At 46.7% G+C, this 16,108-nt stretch overlaps 7 protein-coding genes across 7 annotated transcripts; 4 read left to right on the top strand and 3 right to left on the bottom strand.

Annotated features, from left to right (window-relative positions):
- Positions 1–348: 348 nt before the first annotated feature.
- Positions 349–1,334, bottom strand: N7474_007486 (uncharacterized protein; the record flags this gene model as incomplete). Its single annotated transcript, XM_057198896.1, has 3 exons — positions 349–916; positions 969–1,192; positions 1,254–1,334. 3 exons carry the CDS (start codon positions 1,332–1,334, stop codon positions 349–351), a joined length of 873 nt encoding a protein of 290 aa, XP_057052336.1.
- A 1,311-nt stretch (positions 1,335–2,645) lies between these two features.
- N7474_007485 (uncharacterized protein) lies at positions 2,646–3,317 on the top strand (the record flags this gene model as incomplete). The annotated part of the gene is made up of 1 exon (XM_057198895.1): positions 2,646–3,317. One exon carries the CDS (start codon positions 2,646–2,648, stop codon positions 3,315–3,317), a length of 672 nt encoding a protein of 223 aa, XP_057052335.1.
- Positions 3,318–3,549: 232 nt separating this feature from the next.
- Positions 3,550–4,635, top strand: N7474_007484 (uncharacterized protein; the record flags this gene model as incomplete). Its single annotated transcript, XM_057198894.1, has 4 exons — positions 3,550–3,726; positions 3,788–3,927; positions 3,981–4,384; positions 4,439–4,635. 4 exons carry the CDS (start codon positions 3,550–3,552, stop codon positions 4,633–4,635), a joined length of 918 nt encoding a protein of 305 aa, XP_057052334.1.
- Positions 4,636–7,095: 2,460 nt separating this feature from the next.
- Positions 7,096–8,322, top strand: N7474_007483 (cytochrome P450; the record flags this gene model as incomplete). The annotated part of the gene is made up of 4 exons (XM_057198893.1): positions 7,096–7,350; positions 7,399–7,455; positions 7,503–7,678; positions 7,731–8,322. The coding sequence occupies 4 exons, from the start codon at positions 7,096–7,098 to the stop codon at positions 8,320–8,322; spliced, it is 1,080 nt and encodes a 359-aa protein (XP_057052333.1).
- Positions 8,323–9,886: 1,564 nt separating this feature from the next.
- N7474_007482 (uncharacterized protein) lies at positions 9,887–10,969 on the top strand (the record flags this gene model as incomplete). Its single annotated transcript, XM_057198892.1, has 5 exons — positions 9,887–9,899; positions 9,959–10,053; positions 10,108–10,269; positions 10,344–10,487; positions 10,652–10,969. The coding sequence occupies 5 exons, from the start codon at positions 9,887–9,889 to the stop codon at positions 10,967–10,969; spliced, it is 732 nt and encodes a 243-aa protein (XP_057052332.1).
- A 346-nt stretch (positions 10,970–11,315) lies between these two features.
- On the bottom strand, positions 11,316–12,061 carry N7474_007481 (uncharacterized protein; the record flags this gene model as incomplete). Its single annotated transcript, XM_057198891.1, has 3 exons — positions 11,316–11,388; positions 11,437–11,818; positions 11,872–12,061. The coding sequence occupies 3 exons, from the start codon at positions 12,059–12,061 to the stop codon at positions 11,316–11,318; spliced, it is 645 nt and encodes a 214-aa protein (XP_057052331.1).
- A 548-nt stretch (positions 12,062–12,609) lies between these two features.
- Positions 12,610–13,935, bottom strand: N7474_007480 (glycoside hydrolase family 64 protein; the record flags this gene model as incomplete). Its single annotated transcript, XM_057198890.1, has 1 exon — positions 12,610–13,935. One exon carries the CDS (start codon positions 13,933–13,935, stop codon positions 12,610–12,612), a length of 1,326 nt encoding a protein of 441 aa, XP_057052330.1.
- Between the last annotated feature and the right edge of the window lie 2,173 nt (positions 13,936–16,108).

Below are 16,108 nucleotides of genomic sequence, written 5' to 3'. Positions count from 1 at the left end.
GCTCAGTCGTTTATGGCCATCACCGGTTATTTTACTGAAGACGTGGGATACAGTGAGGTTCTGCTTAGGTTTGAACATCTTAGGGGGAAGATTCTGGTACAAACATAAGCGGCATTCTTTTTGATATCCTTCAGCGGCTTGGATTGACCAAAGAGTGTCTACGATCACAAACTGATAATTCGACAGAGGCTGCCGTATTCGGACTTTCTTTCCGTCTCACATCCACTCTCATCGTCGACGACTAGTATGCTGCAGAATCAGTGGGTATTTCCTTTCGAAGGTACCGACGAAGTTTAGACGTGTAAGTTTTCTTGAGATTGAGCTCCCGGCAATGAATCGATCAACAAATTAATCACACTCAGTTGCTGTCATAACTCCGTCCCACTCGTCACAGATCTTCATCCTTTGTGTACAATCATGTCTTATTATACTGGGAGCATCCGACCCAACAGGAAGCCTCAGTGGTAGCTCCTTACCAGCACATCTTCCCTCACCTCTGACAGCTTCCACAACAAGTTCACAGCCCTTCTTCGGGTCACCTGGCCAACCGACAGTCCCTGCTTTGAAAGCATCGTCGACCAGTTTGTGAAGCTCTGCCAATTCAGGAATTGGATTTGGTGTTGAATGGGTGGCATTGTTCTCATTCATTATCTCGGTACGAAAATGACCAAAGATGAGGTTGCATGTGCGCAGACCAAATGGGGCGACCTCTAGTGCGAGATTTGGCACTATTGCGTCCAGTAGACCTTTAGATCCAATATAGCACGATGCTCCCGGGATAGCGTAATGCGGGCCGACAGATCCAGTAAAGAGCAAAGTACCAGTCCGTCGTCCACGCATGAATGGGAGAAAAGCTCTAGTCAGATTCAGCGGTCCAAGAGCGTTTGTACGGAGAACACCTAAGAGAGTTTCTTCGCTGTTCTGTGGTTAGCAAGCCACCAAAGACCGCAAATGGGATGTAAATTCACTTGATTTCTTCCACGAGCCCACCCATTATAAACCCAGCATTGTTGACCAGGACGTCGATGTGACCATACGTATTCCAAGCTTCCTTGGCTTTCTCATTCAGTTCTGCCTGCGGGGCTGTGATATCCAGCTCGAATACCGCCGCACCAGATTCCTTAAGTGCAGAGAGGCGCTCAATACCGCTCACTCCCTTGCGTTCACGGGCCGTAGCAATGACTTTGTCGCCCTGTTTGTGAGATTAACCTAGATGACTCAAGTTGTTGAATTTTCTGCCCTTAAGACCATACCTTTGATAGGATAGCCCGCACCAAGGCCTCTCCAAGGCCGGAGGTACAACCGGTGACAAGCCAGGTTAGCTGATCTGCCATGTTGAAGATCAAAAATCCTATGTCTGTCGGTATGGAGATGATAAAGCGAGGGGGAAACTCCTCTGAGCAACCATTTTATAATACTTCTGCATGACCCCTACTAACTCACTCAAATACAAATGTAGAAGAGCCTAGGATGTGAATCCTTCTCAGCTAGGTACGTAATGTAGAGCAATGATCGCTGTCCCAGACGCAACGTACAGTATTATGAGGCGGCTAAGTGCAAGAAGAGGCCCCACTTTCGTGAAAATTAATGTGGCACCGTCATTCATCACTAATTCATTGGGAGTATTGTAACATCCCTGTTTAGTGTTTCTCTAAGAGGGCCGAAACCAGGGACCCAATTAAAATCTGCATTTGGAGTTGGAATTGCCGTTGTTTTACATTACTTGATGGTATGGTACTTATCCACATACAGCCATCATTGGATTCCCAATACAGGGGCAGTTACGCTCTATGGCGATCAGACATTTCAAGCAAAAACAGGAGGGGTTGGCACGAATACAAATCCGTAACATTTGGGCTATTCGTATTCGCATTCGTAATCTGCAGATACCTACGAATATTCGTACGAATGTGTAAGACGAAATGAGTGTTATGTTGTAAAATTAGTGGTGGGTGGGTAATTAAAGTAACCAAATACAACAGAGGGCACTGCACGTGTTTACACGCGACCCGTAAGGCGTCCCGATCTCACTGCACAACTCGGTTTCGGAAGGTGCGGCGAGGTATGAAAGAGGCTTAATCCATAGAAGTTGTATTGAAACTATGGAAACTCCATAGTAGTAAGTTAGTTTAAAGGTTGTCTTATTAGTCACGGTTTACCGAATGACATTCGTCTCTACGACCTCTTGAAAGGCTAAGTACCGAGTATTCGGTTCTACATCCGCTCATTCGCTTCGGAAAGCTACCTACTTCTTCATTTAGAGCCATTCTTCTGTTAGAGCAACGGTATATATGGTATGGACAGTTTTCAAATTGGCTGATGCCGATTCGCGGTACGATATCGGCGTACTTGCATACTTCATACTACAAATAGGCAACGCCGATTGACGATATGAAAAACAGTGCCGATACCCGATCGTCAAAAGCTAGAATTCAATAGCTCCAAATAGAGGATTTTGGGCGTCTTATGACAGGATGATTTGGAGTGCATCTCCTGGCCCCCATGTTGCAGTGCAAGCTGATCGGGTGGGGGAATTTGGCTACGTCATGCTATACTAACAGAGCTAAAGTGTCTGGGCTATTTAGCTCCCTTAAGGAACCTCGGGAAGATTGTAAAATTGTAATTGAGAAACGGTTTTTCTGACCATGGCATCTGCTCAGATCCGAAACTGGACGCCAGACCTGGCGCATATCGCAACTACCTTCGCTCTCTTAGGAGTTGCATTTCACATTAGCATTATCCCCTTCGAGATAGACTGTCAGACAGGAAGGCTGCTCCTCCTCTACGCCTTTTCATGGGCAGGATTGGCTGTCATTTTCTCCAAGGGATATGGCCTCGACTGGACATCCGCCCTTGGAGCAGCATGGCAGGCTGGGTTCTTTTTTGCCGCCGGGCTATCAGCGAGCATGGTCATCTATCGCTTGTTTTTCCATCGGCTGCGGCGCTTCCCTGGGCCATGGGGCGCAAAACTGAGCCGTTTTTATACGGTAGGACTGACCAAGAGATCGAACCTCAGGTATCACCTAGAGCTAGAGAAACTGCATCGAAAGTACGGAGATTTCGTGCGCACAGGTATATTAAACAAAGCTTTGACCTATTTGGCGGCGAGCCCAGAGACTGAAACAGAGCAAAAGGACCTCGCGAACTTTCCATCTCCAATCCTTTCGCTGTGCAAGCCATTCATGGCCCGAAGTCGCAGTGCCCGAAGTCGCCATTCTACCACCAGCTCACCGACGACGATACTAAAAACAGTCTCAATTGGACGCGTGATCCAGAGTTTCATCGTCTTCGCCGGCGAGCCTGGGACCGAGGACTAGGCACGAAAGGTGGGAAACTGCTCTTTGCTTGTGTACGGCCGCAAATGGAAAAAGGGCTGACAGGAAACAAAAAGCTATCGCGAGCTATGAACCTCGCCTCCGAGCCAAACTTGACTTGCTTATCAAGCAACTCCATGCGCGGACCAACGAAAGTATCGACATCAAGCAATGGACCGTATTCTACAGCTTCGATGTTATGGGAGACATTGCCTTCAGCCAGGACTTCTGCCAAATGGAGACTGCGACCGAGCACTACGCGATTTCGGCGATACACGCGCAGATGGAGCAGCTTGGGGTTTTAGGGGCGGTGCCTTGGCTGGTACATCTGCTCACTTGTATCCCAGGGCTCAATGGGCCCTACGAGAAATACGCGAAATACTGCAGCGAGAAAATCAGTGAGAGAAGATCGGTATGTAAACCAACCCAAACCCCCCAAAAAGACATTCAGGATCTGCTGACCACAAGAGCAGAAATGGAGCTCGGAAAGCGACAAGACACCCACGGATGTTATATCCTGGCTTTTGAAGGCAATGGACGAAAACGACCGCTCCGCTCCACCGGGAGATCAAGCCCTTGAAGAGGAAGGAAGACTAGTTATTGCTGCTGGAAGGTTTGTGCCCTTCCTACCCTTGACTACTCATATCCTTATCAAAGAATCTGCAGCGACACTGTTGGAACTACTCTGGCCAACGCTATGTTCTTTCTTGCCAGCAACCCTTCAGTCTACAAACGTCTGCAAAAAGAAGTAGACCAGGCAGCGGAAAAGAGTCCGGAGACGTTCAACAATGATATGATCGCACGCATCCCATACATAGAGGGAATCATCAAGGAGACTCTTCGCTTGAAGCCCGTTGTGCCAAGTGGCATGAGCCGAGTGACTCCGCCGGAGGGTTTAGAGATTGATGGAGAGTGGATTCCGGGCAACACGATCGTGGTCGTCCCGCAGCATATCATGCATCGAGACGAACGGTGCTTTGTGCGGCCATTAGAGTTTTTGCCTGAGCGTTGGCTGGAGGAGGGAAAGGACTTGCTGCTGGACGACCAGGCCTATTTTCCATTCGTGATCGGTATGGCATTTCACTAAGTTTATGTGAAATACTGAACTAACCATCCCACTTCAGGCCCTTATGCTTGCATTGGCAAGCAAATGTCTTTGCTGCAGATGCGTGGGGTCCTACGGCGCATTGCGATGGACTTTGATGTCTCGTTCGCACCGGGTGAGGACGGCATCGCGTTTGACACGGAGTTCAAGGATACTTTTACCGTGACGTTACCGCCGCTTCAGTTGATGTTCACAGAGCGAAGGATTGGGAACTGAAAAGGGAACAAGCCGTGAGTGTAATGTCGGATAGGCAAGCAGCAGGCATTTTGCCCGAGGATTTTTGGTGGAAGAGCTCTTACCTGAGAATGTTCCTATATAGCCCTCTCAACCGTTCCCATCCGTCATCTTTCACAACAAATATTAGTCACTTAGGTCAGTTATTGTCTCAGTGTCCTCAAATCGCAGCCAATGATGAGATGATGAGCATTATGCCGGTCTTGTCACGCAAACCGGGTTGGGTTGTTAGTACCGTATCTGATTATTCAGATTGAAGAATTCCACTTTTTACACTAGTCTTTTTCTCTACACTTAAGTAATATGTACATTCAAAAACGCACGATTGTAATAGATTATTATACATCAAGTATTACATACTAGTACAACTAGACTAAGTGGAGTTCTTCAATTAAATGATCAGGTACTGTATTCCAGGAAGGGCCACAGTCTTTGCACAGCAAGATAGTTACCCCGCCCCCTCAGTAGTAATGACCTCGAGCTCCACTGGCCTTATTATTAGTATAGTAGTGAAATTGGATTAAACTTTAAAATCTCTAATGACAGTCCTTTTTATTCCAAACCAGAGCGACAGAGGGCTTTACTGGTGTAAATGGTACTTGCCAGCCCTAAAGGTCCATAGACAACTGCGACTACGCGGCAGGTCGCGCATACTAAGAACGTTTTAACTTTTACTAGGGTTGGGGGCCATTTGAACTGATGATGTAGGAAAGCGCTCGATCGGCAACTCGCATCCATATCATTGGAAACTACCTAACGCTCAACCTCCAGGTCAAGTTTTGAAATAACATGTGACTGATAATCATGGGTTGGCCCCATTTTTCCTGCATGCCAGCTACTATAGGTACTACTCAATGCTTCACAAGGAATTTCGCTTTATTCTTCACCTCCCTGAATTGGGGCCGATTTACTGTTGCGACATTGCATGTAGTCTTAGACCAGCAGGTCTTAAACTCAATTCAGGCGATGGGGATGTGGTGGCCCTTGATCGCCCTTTCTTTTAATACCATCTGACTTGACAAATTACGTCTGGCTTTCGCTTTGGGAGCTCCTCATCTTCCCCTGAGCTCCTCTTGCCGATCACAACGCACCCGCCAAGATCGGCTAAGTTCTTGAAGGATGCGGTAGTGGGGCATTCACACCTGAAACATTTCGAGGCAGGGATCCTAGCATTAGTGCTCATTCAATCGATTGTAAATTGTTAGTTGTGCAGAACTTTAGTAATGATCAACAGAAGGATTTAGTGTACCGGTCAATTGGTCTAGTTAACTGAAAACATAATTTACAATAATGATAGCTAATAGTTACCTGTCCAACTAGGTATTCGGGAGATTGCCTAATGTGGACAAAATGGGAATTGGCGGTAAACTGGACGCTAAAAAGGCTGTCTTTGACACCATTTTCACGGTCCTTCCTACTGAAATATTGAATTATGGTACTCCATGGGATAAGTTGTTTAGAATATTATTATATCGGGAGGCTTTTTGTTCCCTTCGAGCCCTCCATCTGCATAAGCGGCCCCAGTGTCTGATCATGACTAAACGGCACATGGTCAGTTAATTGAGCAACAACAACCAGAAAATGTTGGAAATATAACGTTAGGTCAGAAAGTGCCAAGGCAGAATTTCTACTCGAAATAATAATGTCCATAGTTGATACAACTTTTGTAATACCATTGTATGATTTAATCCTGCGAATCGATTGGTCCGCTGTCGATTCGTATTCTTGCCATGAACATCTAAAGCCGCCCCTTGGACCGTTGGGGGCGAAATCGCACCGCTTTATTGCGGTTAAAGTCATTACTTTGAACTCTTTAAAGCTGCTGCTGCGAATTTCAGCTTACCCTTTAAACAACGTCTCCAAAAAGCAAAAGATTGAACCTCGATCATGTTTGACAAGTACATCGCTGTCGCCGCATACATTGCGTGCCTCTATCTGTTATCCATTATCACTCTTGTTATTTATCGATGCTTTTTCCACCCACTTTCGCATATTCCTGGGCCAGTGTTAGCAAGAATAACAGACTTATATGAATGGTATTATGACTTATACCTCAAGGGTCAATATACCTGGCATTTGAAAGACCTACATCGGAAATATGGTCTGTGCCAATTTTGTTTAGACTCTAAGAGCCCCTTAACTAATTTTCGAGAAGGCCCTGTCATCCGAATCAGCCCGGAAGAGGTTCATATTGATGACCCTGACTACTTTGACACTGTATACAACAATACAAATGGTCGGATGGAAAAGCCTAAAAAGGTGGCTTATGCCTTTGGTCCTTTCAACGCGGTAGGTATAACCTGTTACCCCAAAAATCTAGCGTGCTAATAGTATGATAACAAATAGATCGTTGGAACTCAGTCTCATGATTTACACCGAGTGCGGCGAAGTGCAATGAGCCCTTTCTTTTCTAAGAAGTCTGTCAACGAGCTACTGCCAACAATGTTACGACCAACTCAAATTCTGTGCGACCGACTTGATGAACTAAGCAAGACAACCCAGACAGTTGATATGAAATACTTCTTTGCAGCGGTTTCAATCGATATCATGACTGGCTACTGCTTCGCTCATGAGCCTCAGAATGTCCTCAAATCTGATTTTGGTAAAAAAGAAAAGGACGATGTGGACCGTTTTCTAGAAATCAGCGCTTGGAATTACCATATTCCTTGGATTTTGTACTTTATATACTCCCTGCCGGTATGTATTTCGGTTACGTCTCGCAACTCACTCATTTACGCTCTGCAGGAGATGGTCATCAGAGCTCTAGCGCCAGCTATGACTAATATATTAGATTTGCGAGTGGTTAGTACCTTTTCACTAGAACCGAGGCGAAGACTGACTAGATATAGGCTCTATCGAAGCAAATTGAAGCAATTCGAAGCGGGCAAGACGACTCTTATAAACATGCGAAACACCGAACGATATTCCATGATCTCCTACAAAGCAAGTTGCCGCCAAAGGAGCTGGAGACAGATCGTCTTAAGGACGAAGCATTCATCCTTGTCGGAGCTGGCGCTGATTCAACGTAAATTTTCTCTTCCCACCTCAAAATCTTGCTATATTCATCATTATAATAGGGCCAATACTATCCGGGCGATAGCTTATCATGTCTGTGCGAACCCGCCCATTCGCGAGAGATTATATGGCGAATTAAAAGCCGCAATTCCGAGCCCACGTCTAGAAGAATTCCCGTCTATTGCGAGACTAGAACAACTTCCATACCTCTCGGCGGTAATTAAAGAAGGTCTTCGACTTTGTCCACCCATCATTCACCGTCTCGGTCGAAGTTTCCCAGAGAAGGACCTGCTCTGCCACGACTATATCATCCCCGCGGGTACACATGTTAGCATGACAGCAGTTTTAACTCATCTAGACGAGAATATCTTTCACGACTCAAATACTTTCCGGCCGGAACGATGGTTAGAGGGAAATCATCAACTTGAGCAATACCTAATGCCCTTCAGCGGAGGTGTACGAGGCTGTTTGGGAATTAATTTGGCTCGAGCGGAGTTATTCCTCATCTTGGCGGCCGTGTTTCGACAGTTCAGCTTCGACATATCTGAGCTGAATCGGGCACGGGACATTGATCTTACACGCGACTTCATTTTAGGAGCTCCGTCTGCGGATTCCCCAGGAACTCCAATCAAGGTTCTGAAAATGCCAATTTGAGGGGCGAACGAGTATGTGTGGCCTGACAGCTTTAAAGCTTGGTAGTGGATCATTCTTAATGATTTTGCCGTTGATAATCGCGACAATTGAGAATGATGTAAATGTCTTCTCCTTGGTCCACTTATAGAAATAATACCAGGTTGCAGGTATAATCCGCAATGACGCTAGAAAACCCCCAATATGTCCAACATGGCCATTCATAAGGTAATGGATTCTCAAGTGTTTTATATGCACTTACACCTTGTTTGGGCTTCCTAACCATTTCACAGTTGTGGGATCATTACTAATGTCACTTGCATGGATACTCAGAGCAAGAACCTGATCTCCTCACCCGGTGGCTAGCATTGTGAAATCGAAGCTCTTTTATTAGTAGCCTGACGAGCCAAAGGAGTCTATTTCAACTGGCGTAGACTTTAGAATCTCACGACACAACGACAGTCTTCTTTATCTTAAACCGGAGCACCAGTTATTTGAGCACCTTATTAGTGTAAACCGAGATTCACAGTACTAGCGGAACACAGACAATTGCGACTACTCGGCAGGTTGCGCATACTAAGAATGTTATGATTTTGTAACTGATTCGAGGATTGGGGGCCTTTTGAAGCGAGATGTAGCTAACACTAGATCGGCAGCTCGCATCCATACCATTGGTAACGACGCAAGAGTCAACGTCTGTTTTAGGATAAGTAGGACGGGCTACAGTGTAACCTGCAGACCTGCACAACTGGGGCCAAACCATAATCATCAGTCACATGTATTCGTTGTAATTTTAGATCTTGACCCACAGGCTCCAATAGTGCTCATGCATCTGCTCCAAACTAGACCATGGTATGATCAGCTCCCACCTTTGGACTTGGGAGGGGCCCGCTACTATACTGCAAGATACGTCACCAGAAACCTCGCTCTTGCATGCGGCTTGGTTGCTATATCATGTTCAACTAGGGTATGTCTATTCTTCATCTCGTTGAACTCTGACCAACTTACCGATGGAGCCTTAGACCAGCAGGTCTTTAAAAGAACTGGGACGAGGTAAGGTGGTGGCTCCTAATTGCCCTTTTCTTTTAATAATCACGCAGAATCCGCCGTTGGAACGGAGGGGCTGAAAAGTGGAGGTCGTGTTATGTTGTAGCAGATCCCCAGGTGCTTATGGCACACCGTCAGGTGGGTCGGCGGTGTACGACCAACCAGATTTTATACAAATTCTAAAATTGTCAGTGGCAAGAATTAAAATACATTGTTCGTTAATCTGCATGTAATTGAGTTATCTTACATCAAAAGAGGGGAAAGTTGGCAAGGATGTGGTTCCTTTGCCAAGGCACTTTATTATTTATACTTTTCCATCTTCTTTCTTTCCCTTGAGCAGCTTTCTTTATCATCTTTCTTCACTATGAAGGTCATTAGCTCTAGCGGTCAGCAAAACCTGGGCGCCTGCATTTCTATGATAGCATTGGGGGTGGTCTCAGTGCTGATTAGATTCTGCTTGCGATTCTTGAATAGACAGGCTCCTACATTGTCGGACTGGACGATATTGGCTTCGTTGGTAATGATGGTTCTTTACTCAGCAATGATCATGCAGTGTAAGTCTATGTCTGGGTGATTCTATTCGATCCGAGATACCTAACTACTCAACATGCAGACATTGTTGCAGGACCAGGGGATGGCAGCTTGGACTTTGTTGCTATTCTTGCAAGTGGGAAAAGTGGTCTTGTACAGGCCAGAGTCATGATGCTGGTATGTTGAATTGTGTAAGAAAGTGTATCACAACTGACAAGATGGCTTCCATAGAATCTTTACGTTTCAGAGTTATCCTTCGTGCTGAGCATCGGCCTAGTCAAACTCTCTATTCTTACTTTCTACTATGGCCTTTTCGGTATCTCAAAGCGCTTCCGACGCGTTAACCAAGTTGCTATTGCTGTGTGTGTTGTATGGACGACAGCGTTCCTCTTGGTATATGTTTTCCAATGCACGCCTGTCCATATGTTTTGGGACGCCTATGGGTCTCCTAAATACTGCATACCTAGCGGGACAACGACACTTGTTTTGGAATTGACGAATCTGTTCGGGGATGTCTTAATACTATCAATGCCCCTTTTTATGATAAGACGTCTAAAACTTCGACCATTGCAAAAATGGACGACATGTGGCATTCTTTTACTTGGTGGGGGGTAAGTTGCGAATATATCTATCAAGTTACTCTGAAAAGAAAGAAAAACTAATGGTATTATATAGGGTCTGTATTGTTAGTATGATCAGACTTCATTACATCTGGAATCCACAGAACCCCCAATTTGTCCGTGTTTCTGAAGCTATGGTTTTATCGACAATACAGGCCGGCGTTGCCATTCTATGTGCATGTCTACCAACATACGGCCCTATCATCCAGGTCTGCTTAGGAAAAAGGAATGGAAGCACAGGAAAAACGAGCACAAAACCCTACTACAGCTTCAACCAATCCTCACGAGGCCAAACTTTGATTAGCACAGCCGATAACAACGCCGAATATGCTGCTTCAAAATACTATCGCGTACAGGATGAGGGGTTCAATATGCAGCACGCGCATGCCTCGGGTGAATCCAGAGATTCCTATGGAATGGACGCCTTGACTCCGGACTCAATCTATGTCAAGAAAAGTGTGGAGGTAGTATAAACCTTCTCCTTTTGTTTATATAAGACTTCAGTCCTAGTGAGCAAACTGTGAGGACTGATTTAGGTGTTGTACATAAATCATGGTTTTAAGTGTACTTAATCAACTTCACGAAATTGGCGATCACGATTCGTATTTTTATCAGCCAACCACTGCTAAGATTGGAATTCACTTGTGATACATAGTAGCTGGATGATGGTCTTTCCCCCAGGTCGGTACTATGCTGAGCTTGTTACAGCGCTGCTTGTTCCTCCGGCAAAGTACAGTTCGTGCGTTGGAAGCTATGAAGCTTTCAACGAAGGTCTCACCCTTTGCCATTTGGTCTCTAAAAGCTCCATCGCATCATCTGTCAAAATCCTGTGGCCTGGATTTCCATAGGGTCAGCTTCCTGCTTATCTTCCTCATCGTCTTGCCCTGGCTCACTGTATGAGGATTATCGTCCTTGACCTCATCATCTTTAACCCCACAACCTAGGCAAACCCAGCTTCAGCGCCTCAGTCTTCTTGCGCTGCAAACAACGCAGCCTGGCACTGCTCCAGAGGAAGACCCAGGAGAGCCAGGCATTCGTCTTTTGCTGACCTCTCTTAGGGGATCTCCCACGCTTATCTTCTAACGCCAGCATAGCAAACCTCCTTGAAACATCATCCACCTCATCGAAATCAACGCAAGCTGCTAAATCAATCGCTCCACCACATCGCGTATCCCTTGTTCTTGTCTTCTTCTTGTCATCCGGCTGCTTTGTCTCGATGACTCGATCTGTCGTTGGGGAAGCAATGTGGTCGATTTTCCGCGCCGGGTTGCCCGGACCTAAAATGACGAGAATACTTTTCCTTGTAGGCCGGTGAAAGGTGCCTAGGATTGGTTGCTAGTAGAGAAAGCTCGGTTACAGATAGCAACTCTCCCACATCGGTGCGCCCGTCCTTCGCGAGAGCGTGGCTGCCATTGCCTCCTAGTGTTCTGCATTGTCTTCATGATCAATTCCTCCAGCCCAGTTGCGTGCAGGATGTTTCCGACGGCTGTGTGCACGGCGGGCAGAAACTTGTTAGGGGCGGGGTACCGGGGGTCGTGACTGGCCAATGTCGTGAAGTCGGGCATAAATCAAGGTCTCTCTGAGAGTCTGTCGATCGACAGAAATCGACGTAGATCCGGTAGAAATGAAAAGCGGGCCTTGTGGGGCTCAACAGGTCCGTATGATTGATGCGGAGATGGTGTGGGATCGATGTCGATGTTGAGAATAGAGGGGGGACGGTGTCGGGTGGAGGGTGCAGGTTGATGATGTGGAGAACGATATAAAAGATAGACATAACAACCCCAAGCGGTAGTGTTAAAGTTAGTTACCATTACCAAGATTACAGAGCAAGCATGGCAAGAACTATATCTTAGTATTTTAGAGAACCTCTCAGAGAGTAAGCCGCGCCGTCAAGCTATTATTGAAGCTAATGGCTAGTATACTAAGTATTAGTTTTATTTAATTATTTTATGCAGTTCTTAGTACGGCAGAATAATGTGGCAGAAAGTTGCGGTGTTGGTCACAGACTTTTGCGGTGCCACTGTAAGCTCTCTTTGTTTGTTCAGTATGTACATTGCATCTTGCACAATTGACCGACTGTACAAGTAGTTATATAGTACCAATGCGATTCATATCAAGACGTTGGTCCTCCAACAGTGATTGTGAGAAGTGTGGGGTTCGGATCATTAATAAGACCAGAGGCATTTGGCGCGCCATCAGGAGTCACATCATCATACGCAAAGGCATATCCCCTCCCGTCCACCTCATACTGGTGCACAATCTTGCTGTAGTAATTTGTCGGTGTTGTTGTGTAGTAAGAGCTTGAATCGCCGCTCGGCTGCACATTACCCCCGGTGACTAAAAATGACGACCGGTCAAATGCGGCGCAGAGACGCGGAACAACAGCTCGATGGACGTCATTGTCACTTGACTCGATTGCAAATGGGCCGCTGTTGCAACCAAAGATATCGCTGGCGGCTGGCTGTTCATAGCCTCGGTTGTCGCCCGCGCAGGTCAAAGTATCGCCTGAAACTGTACAGTTTACCAGACCCGCTGCAGTCTGGGTGTCAATTGTCAGGGGCGTGGTCTCATATTGAGACCAGACCTGAGAGATGTAGCTCGTCCAGTAGGAATCAAAGGCGTCCGGATTTAGGCTTATGTAGTCGTAAGGAGCGATAACGCGGAGGACATTGCCGCCACTATCTGTCATGCAGAGTTCGTTCCAGGGCTGTCCATCTGAGGATGCTTGTGCAGTCAAATCACTGCAGATGGATGATAAAGCATTTGCTGACACACCGAGAGCTGTTTGGGTGCCATCACTGCCCTGTACCTCGATACCAAGCGGGAGACCAACGAAGTCGACATAGCTCAGATTGATCGTAACACCGCTCGAATCTGTTGTGAGCTCGACGAAGCCCCAGTTGACGCTTGCACTCGGATCATCCGGGTTGACTGCAGATGGCTCAACAAGAGATAGAACACCTGTGGCAGCTATCACAGTCCAGAATGTCAGGGCACCATCTGCCACCCAGACGCGACCTGAGGAAAAAAAGCTCGGGAGGGTGAAGGAAGTAGTTGTTCCATAAGCACCAATAGGGATGGCAATGTCTTCCGTGATTTCTTGGGGAGTTGTGGAACTGCTATCTCCTGATGGAGTATACCAACTTCCACTAGATGTAAGACAGACAATGTCCCCATTGGAGTCTAGTCCAGTGATATAGACATTGACGGAATCGCTCTGGAAATTGTTGTACACAGAGACTGAGAGCTGCTCAGCATCACCAGCTGACAAAGGACCATCCTGGTAAGGCCCGTTGGTGGAGATTGTCTCGTTGAGAGTATCTTGCGACGTGAGGACAAGATCATTCGCCCCACCAGGGTGGACAAGGATGGGAATGGCCAAAGTACGACCCATAAGCGCGGCAATTATTGCGGCCTCAAGCCTTTTGAAGATACGCATTGTAATTGATGGTTGGGGCAATACGCCACAGATCAACGATTTAGAAGGCAAAAAGAAGTGGTGATGCTGGAATAAACCGAGTCTCCATCTAGCCTCGAGGTTGGCCAGATCAGGGGATTATATACAGATATCAAGGGTGGACAAGCTTTCCTTCCTCATTCCGCGTTGCACTTTAACGTTTTTCTCATTCCGGTGGCGTTGTGGCTTTTATTTTTCAAGTTCAAAATCACACGCACGTATGCCACCTAGGGAGTATGATTGCAACTACATGGGATCGGAGGTGAAGCTAGATCAGTCACGGAGAAGCGGAGTATTGGTATTTACCCACGCATTTCAGAAGCTGTCTTCGTCGCTTCTTGGCATAAATTCTGGATAGCCAGGCCTCGTATTTGGTTCCTTGGGCTGAGGAGCAACATTCCTGGGGGGAAATGTTAAGCGGGAGCAACGTACCCCTCAAAAGTCGAACCACCAATAGCTACAGGTGCTAGGGGTCTGCGCTGTTCGGGTCTGACTCGGAGGTGTGACTTGGGGGCGAGTATACCATAAAATACCAATTAGCGCTAGGTACTCAACAATGGGATGTGCCTAAAGCCGCGATCAATTGACATGAGAATTCTTCAAATTGTCTCAGTTCCGCAGGGAGGAAGCATATGAGCATGTGGCATTTTCGTGAGAGAAGGAAATTGGCGCTGGGTCTCTTCTTGTGCCTGTTTGCGACGTTAATTTCCGAAAGAAGATAAAAAGCTGCTCTGAGGCTGTGATTCACCAATAGCGCCTTTAGGGTAGAAATTGAATACCGATTTGCTTTCGCCGATCTCACGCGGCACATCCCCATCAGACCCGGGAATCGGTACAGGTAAACACGGACCCAGTCTCTCTCTCAACCGTTTCCTCACTCAGGGCTAGCCAGCCCAGAACGCGGCCGGTTGTTTTGAATCAGCGTCGCGGAATTGCGGCAACAGAACCCTTAAGTGCGGTTTGTCTTGTCCAGGCCTAGATTGTTAACTTCTCCGCGCGTAGTCGCATTGTTGACTTCTACATGCATAGGCCAAGGCAGTTTACCTCTCCGTGCATAGGCCTAGATCCTTGACTTCTCCGTGCATAGTTCCATCGCACGGGAAATTTGTGGGGAAGGTGGAGACACTGCCGGCCATTTATTCTTCCCCCTGACGAATGCGCTTGTAGCTGCAGGAACGAGTTGTAACCAAGCACTGGTAGCCTGTCAGCACTAACACATGCAACCCGATGCATGAATAACTCCCTAGCGGCTGTTTTTGGGGCTACCCGATAGCGCCCAAAAAGGTTCTAGCAAGTCAAGGCATTTTGGCCTAAAATTCCAGGGGCTTCCTAAAATCAGCCATGCCTCCGGCTTTCTCGACTCCCCTTTTCTCGCCCCCGCCAGACTGCGTACACGTCCAAATACAAAATAATGCGCATGATTAGCTAGTTTGCATTTGGAGAAGATATACTTCTCTGTGACGCTATTCGCTGAAGACCAAGCACCGCCTTTACCACCAGAAAGGCCAGAGTGGTTTAAGTGTTTTGAGTGTTATTAACCCTCCGGAGTCGTAGATCAATAGAATCCAGTCTTGCTGTTGTCAAATCCCTGGAATCCCTGGGGCACGCGAAGCATATCTTCGCTCCCGTTCAACGGTATTACCTACTTTTTCGTGACATAGTGGGCTCTGCTCAGCCCTGAACCTCGATTGTTTTCTTTGCTAGAAGGAGACTCTCCTTGTGCATTGGCGAGGTTGTTGACATCATCATTAATGTATACCAGAGAAGCTATCGAAATTCTACATTTAATAATCGCATTCTAGATTTTCCAGCATGGGATCAGATTTGAGCAGCGTTTCCACCAACGACATTGTTTTAGTAGACGCGGTGAAATCACATCAAAATTCGCCATCTGCCTTGCACATAATCTGCGTGTTATACTTCGTTGGATGGTGACGCTCGAGAGAGTGACCCAAAATAAGGTGTGCAGCCGTCCTGGGCCTCTCGACAGCACTTTCACCCGTTGCGACGGCCGGACCAGAGTCAATATTTCGCCACGCGCCGCATCAATTCATACTTGAGAAGCTTAAATCATCCGGCTCTACAATGTGGATATAAGCATTTCGGAACTATTTCCAAGACGTTATTTGCACGTATCCAAACTTCAGAAACGAAC

This window comes from Penicillium riverlandense (assembly GCF_028828495.1).
Source record: "Penicillium riverlandense strain IBT 135883 chromosome Unknown utg000006l_segment0_segment0, whole genome shotgun sequence".
NCBI lineage: Eukaryota > Fungi > Ascomycota > Eurotiomycetes > Eurotiales > Aspergillaceae > Penicillium > Penicillium riverlandense.
This window is presented reverse-complemented; position numbering and strand designations above follow the sequence as displayed.